The following is a 10099-nucleotide window of genomic DNA, read 5'->3' as shown; positions in this document are numbered from 1 at the left end:
ATATATTTTTTTTCCTTTAAGGGGGGAGAGGGGGTTTGTTTGGTTCCCAAACTCCTAAATTTTGTTGATCATAATATATCCAAGTTCCCAAAGAAAACTGACCCAAGACACCAAATCCAAGTCAGACCAACCAAACAGCCAATAAGACACCAAGGGTTTCACCGTTTCACTGTTTTTTTCTTCTCCCTTTGCATGTGAACTATGGAGCCCACCCAGATTTTTTTGCTTTTTGGGTTTTTCAGTGGGGTTTTCATGGGAAGATAAGGGCAGGCTAAAACAATTCAAAGTTCACACATAAAAACAACTGGGGAAAACAGACCCACACACTAAAAGCAAAGAAATAGCACTAGCAAAACAAAGAACCAATCTGGTCCAGATCACAAGAAAGAAAAAAAGAGAGAGAGAAATGATGGATCCTCATCTCCACCTTTGGGACCTGGGTTTTCATAGCTGGCTTTATCTGAACCAAACATGGCCCATCTCTCTCTTTTCTTCTTTCCCTCCTCTTCGAAGACTCCAAACTCCATATGGACTTTAATTCGATCAGATCAACTGTTTTCAGTTCTCTTCATTAAAGAGTTTTACGGTCAGAGCCCCCTCCCCCCTCTCTTCTCTCTCTTTCTCTCTCCACCTACTTTAGTGGCAGAGAGCAATTGCAGAGCTGCATTAACTCCACAGTGACTGGGTTTCAATTTCAAAAGGCATAAGTAGAGCAGTTAATATCCATCTGCTTTGATCCCTTCGTTAACTCTCTCTCTCTCTCTCTCTCTCTCTGCCCATTTTCTGTGTTTTTCCAGTTTGGATTGAAGAATGATCTCTTCCTTTTAACTCTGGTAACCTCAATTAATTTTTTTTTTAATTGGGTTCTCTCTAAAACCCCAAGTTTACGGATCGCAATTTTCTATCTTGTGATGTTGGTGTGGTGAGAATTGGGATGCGCAATGGCCTAAAGGACAAGAAACAAAGACCAATGGCAGCAGGTGCCCCTATCAAAACCCATATCCAAATCCAACCCACCAAAGCCAAACGACGAAAGCGTCGGGAAATCACCATTTCCTCCTCCGCCGCCGCCCCCAATTCCCCCGAACACTCTTCCTCCGCCGGTGATCTCACCCTTCACCTTCACCTCCGTAAACGAGACCCACCCACCATTTTCGCCCCTGACAACTCTTGGTGCTGCACTTCTTCCAAGTATAACCCTTCCCCCTCTCTTCTTCCTCCTTCTCCTCCTCCTCCTCCTCCACCACCACCACCAACACAACATCATCATCAAAAGCTGCAGCGCCCGTTTCCTGTGACCATTACCGTTAACTCGTCCTCCACTACTACCTCTCTGTTTAAATCACAGTCGCCGTCGGAGTCACCGGTAGCTGCTCCCAAGCTTAGCTTCTCTCCTGGTTCTCCCGTTATGGATTCCTCTATTTCCGCCGGTATTTGTGTCAATGGTGGTGGTGCTTTCGGCTCTTTCCCTTCCAGTTACAGTAAATTCAACTCCGCCCTTAATGCCGGGCTCTTAAACCCCATGTCTCCTCCCCCACAGCCTCCCCTCGATAAAACCCGATCGAGTCCGACGCTCTTCGAAATGATGGCCAATGAGCCCGATTGTCACCCAAGGAACTCCACTACAGCGGATCTTGCTCCATTTCTTTCTGGGAAATCCCAATTCTCTGTTCAGGATACTCAAGCAATGTTGCAGCAACGAGTGGCAGAGATCTTAGGGAGTTGCAGCCCTGGGAACCAGTTTAACGATCCCACTTCCAGCGATGTTAAGCTAACTCTGAGCTCCAAGGATGGGTTGAGTTTCTCCATGAACGTGCATCGCCATTTACTTGTTGCCCATAGTAGGTTCTTCGCTGCTAAGCTCTCGGATCGATGGTCCAAGCAGCAGCGATCACTTCCTTACACTATCGAAATCTCTGATTGCGAAGATATCGAAATCTACATGGAAACTCTGAGGTTGATGTATTGTAAGGATATCCGGAAGAAGCTCATGGAGGAAGATGTCTCCAAAGTACTCGGGATCTTGAAGGTAAGGTAACATTCTTGATTCTTCCATTAACAGAGTTTGTTTAGGGTTTACGACGTAATTGATTCTGGTTGAATGTTTCAGGTTTCAGCTGCGATAGTGTTCGATGCTGGAGTTCTATCTTGTTTGGAGTACTTAGAAGCAGCTCCATGGGCGGAAGACGAAGAGGAGAAGGTGGCCTCGCTCTTGTCGCAGCTTCATCTGGAAGGGGCTGGAGCAGGGGAAGTATTGAAGAGAGTGTCTTTGGAAGTGGCGACGGGGGCAGAAGACGGGAACCACAGTAGCAACGAGGAAGTGCTTCTAAGGCTCTTGCAGGTAGTTCTCGAAGGCAAAGATGAAAAAGCGAGGAGGGAGATGAAGGGCTTGGTCTCGAAAATGCTTCGGGAGAACTCGTCCCAGAATGACCTCAGTAAAGAGTCCCTGTACTCTGCGTTCGATGGGTGTCTGCAACTCCTTCGCGAGCATTTCCTCAGGGCGGCATCATCGGACCTTCATGATGCCGGTCAGATTGCACGCCAGGCTGACAACCTTCACTGGATTCTGGACATCCTGATCGATCGCCAGATCGCGGAGGATTTCTTGAAGACTTGGGCATCTCAGGGGGATCTGTCAGAAGCCCACCCTAGGGTTCCTGCGGTTCACCGGTACGAGGTGAGCAGGGTAACTGCAAGACTCTTCGTTGGGATTGGGAAGGGACAGCTCCTGGCTTCCAAGGAGGTGAGATGCTTGCTCTTGCAGACATGGCTGGAACCGTTTTACGACGATTTTGGGTGGATGAGGAGGGGGGCATCTAAAGGTCTCGATCGTCACCTGATTGAAGATGGCCTCAGCAACACCATCCTTACTCTGCCATTGCCCTTGCAGCAGGAGATTCTGCTTGCCTGGTTCAATCGATTCCTCAACTCCGGTGACGATTGCCCCAATATTCAAAGGGGGTTCGAGGTTTGGTGGAGGAGGGCTTTCTGGAAACGGAATGGCGCACCTGATCGGCCTCCACAATTCCGAATTACCATCGCCTCTTCCGACCACTCGTGAAGAAGGTAAAAACGAAAAAAGCGACCTCCCCACATCTCCTTCCACCTTCCTTCCTCCCACTTCTTGGTTCAAAATCGAGAATCCGTGGTTTCAGGTTAGAGATTGAATGAAATTGATAATTGGGTTTCATTTGATTGCGTGTGATCTGAAATTTATTCAGAAAATGAGAATTGATTGTTCAGTGGAACGAAGATTGGGATTGGAGATCTGTAAGCTGGAACTGGTCAAGTCTGACGACTGAAATAGAAAATTTCGACGCTCTTCTATGTTACAGTGAGAAGTATGAGATTTGCTTGTAAGGATTCGTTTCGTTTATTAATGTCAAAAGATATCTTCTTCCCATATTTTTATCCCAAAGATCTTTCCTTGCAAAAGATTGCGGATATATCGGTAGTGGTCCATGGAAGGAAGGAAGAAGACTGGCAGCTTCAGTCTCTGCAGGTTTGTGCCCACCGCACTGCAAATAGACTGGGTATGGCCATATGGGTTGGGCATAGTCTTAGGGTTGGAGTTCGGATCTTTTGCTCCTAGGATCACCTGATTGCACATGTGAGTATTCAATAATTGTCTCATTTCTTATCATTACAAGGGTGAGGAGAGATAATTTTGGAAGTAAAATGGATAAATGTTGAATACTCACATGAATGACTAGGTGATCGTACGAGTAGTGGATCTAAATTCCTTTGAGATTGTGTTTGTCGGAAAAGATCTTCTCTAATTAATTAGGCACCCAATAATTGATCCATCGGCTATGAGGACCTGAAGATATGCACATATGCATGTCCTGGTCCTCCCAACCCTAGAGGATAGGGATTCTCTCGCCTAGGTCTTGTCCATAGCTACTTGGGTGATCGACATGTGTTCAAGCAATGATTCAACAGTTCTGGGCATGCCTTTGTTTTGGTCAGTAAAAGCGTAGTCGTTGGATCACCATTTGGACACGTGTCGATTGCCCAGATAGCTATGGGCAAACCATGGCGATCAGCTAAGGAGAGGAGCCAGATCTACCCTTGGATCACTAATTAGGCACCCAATTAATTTGAGAAGAATGGAATCCGAGGTTTGGTATTCATTTTTGTCATAGGGTCGAAGTTTATGATACATTCTTCTTCTTTTTCTTTCTTTTTCTTGGTAAGAGATCAATGGATTGTTGCGTGGCCCTGCTCTAGCTCCGGCAGGAGGGCCAATGAGAGCATCAATACTCATGGGATTTTTTTATTTCAAAGAATTCTGATTATTTATTTGTTTTATGTGAATTTAGAATTAAATTAAATTGCATTTGGTTTTTTTTTTTTATAATCTTATCCTTATGAAATATTTGTCCTTCAGACACCCGGATCATTTTCATGTAAGCATAAGATTCATCTTCTCCTTGTTCTCTATATAGAAAAGAGATTTTCTTATTGACACCATTTGAGTTGTTAAATAATTTTGTAATCATATTTTTTATACTTTTAGTCTTTTAGTGTGTGTATATATATATATATATATATATTTCTTTTAACAATGGTATAATAATTCTTGACAATGGCATAATGGTAAGTAATCAATTTATTTTGAAACTTTTTTCACTCCAACTTAGAGAATTTTTAGGAATGAAACAAAAGTAATCAAAAGAAGATTATATGTTCTATGTACACCTATAAAACTGTTGCTTTGAGGTCTTTTTCTTATTCCTCTTTTAATTCCTTGGCTTCAAGATCTTTGCTCTCTCAAAAGAGCCTTGAGCTGTATACTCTCCAATTTCCTAGTTGAATTAAATCACTTTTTCTTTGTGGTTGATTAACATTTTTTAGTTTATCTAATTTTCAGTGATCATTTGATGGTCTAGTATAACTCATCTATGTTTGTATTTGCTAAATTATTAACTGAAAAATAGAATTCAATGTATTTTTTTTTTCTTTTTCTGGTTGAAATTGTTAATCTAAAAGTTGTTATGTTGTTTTTTTTTTTAGCTTCCAATTCTTTTAGTGAACTAGATTGTATTTCTTAAGATTATATAGATAGCATGAGTCATGATTTGTTAGGATCATATTAGTGTCTAATGTTATAGGTGGTCATCATCTGCAAGAGTCAAAAACTTTTTCCATGCTTCCCACCCAAAGTTTTTCTTTTAATGGTTCTTATTATTCTATAATTTTTTATAAAGGGACCGTCTAAATGAGAGCCCAGATCCTCTTCATCCGGCTTACCATCCATGGAGTGGATGGTATGAGATGGAATTGGAGGGTATAACCGGATGGAGAGAATCCAAACTTTTTAAATGATGCTTATATATATATATATATATATATATGTGTGTGTATATTTAGAACTTTGACACCTTCTTTTAATTATATCTTGTCTTATTCTAAAAGTTAGGTTTCAAAATGGGTTTTTAAAATTATTTGAAAATGATGTATCATTATGTCATTATCAAAATTGTGATTGTTTACGCATTTTTTTGAACACATGTGATATGATAGAATTAGCCATCATCCCGATATATATATATATATATATCATACTAAAAGACAAATAAAGTAAGGTTACAAATATATATATATATATATATATTTTTTTTTTGGTAAGGAAGGTTACAAATATTGGACACTTTAAAGAATGCAGTTAAAACATATATATATATATATATTGTGATACCCTACTTTTTAAACCTGGTTTAATTACACGATTGACTCGGTTTAACCATGCAGGACCCGAACCAGAGAGGGTTAAGGCGGGTTCCTTATGGACCATGATGGCAAGGGTGACTTTGAACACAGGTTGGCCAGACAAATCCGAGTTAATGCCAGAAGAGACAGGTGTACCCAAGCCGTATACATGCATGTATCATAAGGCCATGTACGGATAACGCTGGTATGTAGTCGTATCCTAAAGTGTATACGTATAATATATCTGGTACCGAGAGTGAAACACATGCTGAGAGTCGAATTCCATCGAAATCTCACTTGTTGGCTAAGTTTCGACCAACAGGTGGGCGGTCACAAGCGGGCGAATCCGCCCACCTAAGTGACCCACTTGTAGACACCGAATTTTGTCACCCCCCGGCAATGATGACAATATGAAGGATTACATGTTGGATATTTTAGACTTTGAGAATTTTCAAACTTAGAGTAGAAAATGACCATATTTTGCTATAAACTTTCAAGAGAAAATGTTTTCAAAAATTAGAATTTGATGTTGTGGATTATTGTTGTTTGTCACCCCTCGGCCTCCAACAGGTCGTGCTGCACCTCGGCCTCCAGCAGGTCGTGCTCCACCTCGGCCTACATCAGGTCGTGCTGCACCATGGCCTCTAAAAAGCCGTGCTCCACCGTGGCCTCTAAAAAGCCGTGCTCCACCTCGGCCTCCAACAGGTCGTGCTCCACCTCGGCCTCCATCAGGCCGTGCTCCACCTCGGCCTCCAAAAGGTCGTGCTCCACCTCGGCCTACATCAGGCCGTGCTGCACCTCTACCTCCAATAGGCCGTGCTCCACCTCGGCCTACATCAGGCCGTGCTGCACCTCGGCCTCCAACAAGCCGTGCTCCACCTCAGCCTCCAACAGGCTGTGCTGCACCTCAGCCTCCAACGGGTCATGCTCCACGTTGGCCTCCAACGAGCCGTGCTCCACCTCTGCCTACATCAGGCCATGCTGCACCTCGGCCTCCAACAGGCCGTGCTGCACCTCGGCCTCCAACAGGCCGTGCTACACCTCGGCCTCCAACAGGCCGTGCTCCACCTCGGCCTACAACGGGTCGTGCTCCACCTCGGCCCACATCAAGCCGTGCTGCACCTCGGCCTCGATCAGGTCGTGCTCCACCTCGGCCTCCATCAGGTCGTGCTCCACCTCGGCCTCCATAAGGTCGTGCTGCACCTCGGCTTCTATCAGGCCCAAACCCCTTTGTCCAAAAGCAAGGCTTTTTGGAATATCCTCTCTAGTTTTAGTCCCACATCGGAAATTTGAGAAAATTGTCCCAAGTCCCAAGGCTATAAAAATAACCCTTCTCTTCTAAAAGGGAGGAGAAAAATTGAGAATTTGGGAGAGAGGATGGCCCCATTAAGGTTTTTGGCTAACTTCTTCTCTCTAAAATCAAACATTCTCCAAGTTTAAAAATTTAATACATTAATCCTTCATTGAGCCGGGAGATCTTGTTCGGTTCGGTTCGATTTGGGGGCTCAAAGCACAAGGGTTATCTCCCCTTGTTTCTTGACTAAAATCGGTTTAAGGTATTTATTTATTTACTTATTTTCTCCCAATAAGGATTTAGAATTAGATTAATTAATAGATTAGTTTCTAATTTATTAATAATTGATTTATTTAGATTAATTATGTTTAATTAGTTTCAATTTGGTTCAATACGGTTTATTAGATGTAAATTGATTTATTCTGGTCCAATTAAGGGTAGTTAGGTTTAATTGATTCTTTTAGATTAGTTAGGTTTAATTGTTTTTTTAACATGTTTACCTTTGATTTGGTTTAGTTTTTTAAATTGCTTTTTGTTCTTTTAATCTGGAACCTTAGATCAGAATCTTACATGTAACCTAATCCTTCTTCCTCTTCTTTTTCTTTTTCCCTTTTTCTTCCTTGCTGCTGCAACCGGACTTGCAGCCGAACCTTCCTCGTCTTCTTCTTCTTCTCCTTTTTCCCTTCTTCTTCCCTGCTGCTGCAACCGAACCGCAGCTGCACCTTTCTCTTCTTCCTCTTCTTCTTCTTCTTCTTCTTCTCCTTCTTCTTCTTTTTCTCTTTTTCTCTTCTTCTTCCCTGCTGCTGCAACTAAACCGCAGCCGCACCTTCCTCTTCTTCCGCTTCTTCTTCTTCTTCTCTTCTTCTTCCCTGCTGCTGCAACCGGACTTGCAGCCGAACCTTCCTCTTCTTCTTCTTTTTCTCTTCTCCTTCCCTGCTGCTGAAACCGAATCTGTAGCTGCACCTTTCTTCTTCTTCTTTTTCTTTTCTTCTTCCCTGCTGCTGCAACCACTACCCAGCAGCACCCTTTCTCCTTCTCCTAGTCCCCCCCTCCTTCATCTCCACCAAGGCCTTAAGCCCACTGAATCATATCCTTCTTCTTCTTCTTCTCCTTTTTATCCATAACGTGTATCCCCCCTTGGCATTTGATGACCAGGGGATACTATCTCATCTCATTAGGGTTGAACCCTAACGTGTGTACACGCGCTATGCGTCGTATAGCGATCCCGCGGGGCGGGGGCAGAGGTCCGTGGTACCTACAGTGGCGACTCTGCTGGGGATGTCAGACTCTTGATTGACCATTGTTTGTATAGTTTTGTTTGTGCCTTATTGTTTGTATATTGACATGTTATTTTTCACTCTTCATCACTTGCATACACTTCTTACATTGAGCACAGTATGCCTTACCCTTATTCACCCCTGTGGTGTAGCTGTCAGGGTCCCTTACATATGTTTGGGTCGCCCCCAGTTACATCACACCCCTTGATACCGTACCATTTAGGTTTGGAATACGGAACTTATCGGCGAGGGTGTTACCTTGCGTGCTTGAGGGAGATCACACACATTTAGGTGTGCCCAAAGAGACGCTATCGGTTATTACTCTGAGTTTGATATGCCCGAGCTATTCCCCTATTGGTATATCAAAGGGACCACGTGCCTCTAATTCATTCCGTGTATATGGGTGATAGGTATATCAGTCTTGTCAAGGTAGCCTTTCCCGTCCTAAACCTAGCCAACATGCATCATGTACTTGGACATAGAACCAATGACTAGGATCAACACAACTAATGTAATATTGTTTGCGGTTCATGTTGGAACTCCTTGTAGTCATTTTTTACTCGTCTTAATCTACAATTCACCAACGGAAGGATTGGATTTATCATTAACATTAAAGGTGCTAGTGTTTATAACTACACCAGTTGTTGATTCTTACAACTGCACCGTATGATTGGTACCGTGGCTATATGCTAACACCACCAGTCCGATGTGGTATAGGTCTCAACCTGGTAAAGGTTTCACACATGCTATCTCGTTGTTAATGGTGGACCCAAATTCGTCCACCACGATTTTCGGTGATTGATTCGATGTAGATCCGCCTATATGGAAGTTCTTACACGAATCACCTTGTTTGATCTATCAATTGAGAGTCTCTTCAACTTAGGGGCACTTCCTTTTGATTTACCACTAAGTTGATGCCACTCTCATTTGAGCTAACTCTTGTTTGGTCTAATTGTCCTTGTTTGTGTATGCTTTGACCCTAGTTATGCTCACGTAGGAAAATGTACTTGTTACCATCTCATCCTTTCTTTTGTCCATTTTCCGGTACCAGTAAGGAGTGTAATCCGAAGTTTCACTTTCTCATCATATTCTACCCAGTTGAGGCAGCATTTCTCGTCAGGAAGGCCATTCCCTCCCCTTGTGGGTCAGAGGTCCTAATTCAATTAGACTAGTGAGGTTTTCACTAGAACCCTCATTAGAAGTGTTTCCCATTTCCCCAGAGGGTATAGATACCATGAGTCAAGATAACATTTCACCAGCAAATCCCGACACCATGGAGGCCCGTGTCACTAAGATTGAGGAGATGTTAGCAAACTTAACTGCGATGATGCAAGCTCAGGCTAGTGTTGCTCGACCGACAGAAGTTCAGGACCAACAGAGTTGTCTCCATAGTCCTAGGGTTGTTCCTCACACCAATGTGTTAGGTGTTGAGGATGATGTTGTGATTGACAATAGCCCTGCTATAGGAAAGTCTGAAAGTCTTGAGAACCAAGAGTTGAAGGATAAAGTTAGTCACCTTGAACACTTGATCAGGAACCTTAAAGGTGTTGAAGATCAAATCATTGATACAGAAGGGTTGTGTTTCTTTCCTCATGCTAGGTTGCCAGAAAAATTTAAATGGACCTCTGAAAAGTTTGATGGTAGGGGTGATCCCCATACTCACTTAAGATCTTTTATTGGCCAGTTGAGGGGAGGCCGAGGCTTCACAGATGAGCAACTGGGGCAGGCCTTCCAATTTTCATTGACTGGTGCTGCTCACCATTGGCTAATGGCCCTAGATTCTTCCTCAACCCGCACTTGGGACGATATGATGAAG

At 43.2% G+C, this 10099-nt stretch overlaps 1 protein-coding gene across 1 annotated transcript; it reads left to right on the top strand.

Annotated features, from left to right (window-relative positions):
- Positions 1 to 536: 536 nt before the first annotated feature.
- LOC122058090 (BTB/POZ domain-containing protein At1g63850-like) lies at positions 537 to 3403 on the top strand. Its single transcript, XM_042620550.1, has 2 exons — positions 537 to 2029; positions 2111 to 3403. Exons 1-2 carry the CDS (start codon positions 935 to 937, stop codon positions 3059 to 3061), a joined length of 2046 nt encoding a protein of 681 aa, XP_042476484.1. The 5' UTR covers positions 537 to 934; the 3' UTR covers positions 3062 to 3403.
- The last annotated feature ends 6696 nt before the right edge of the window (positions 3404 to 10099 follow it).

This window comes from Macadamia integrifolia, chromosome 12, assembly GCF_013358625.1.
Source record: "Macadamia integrifolia cultivar HAES 741 chromosome 12, SCU_Mint_v3, whole genome shotgun sequence".
In the NCBI taxonomy this organism is placed as follows: Eukaryota; Viridiplantae; Streptophyta; class Magnoliopsida; order Proteales; family Proteaceae; genus Macadamia; species Macadamia integrifolia.
This window is presented reverse-complemented; position numbering and strand designations above follow the sequence as displayed.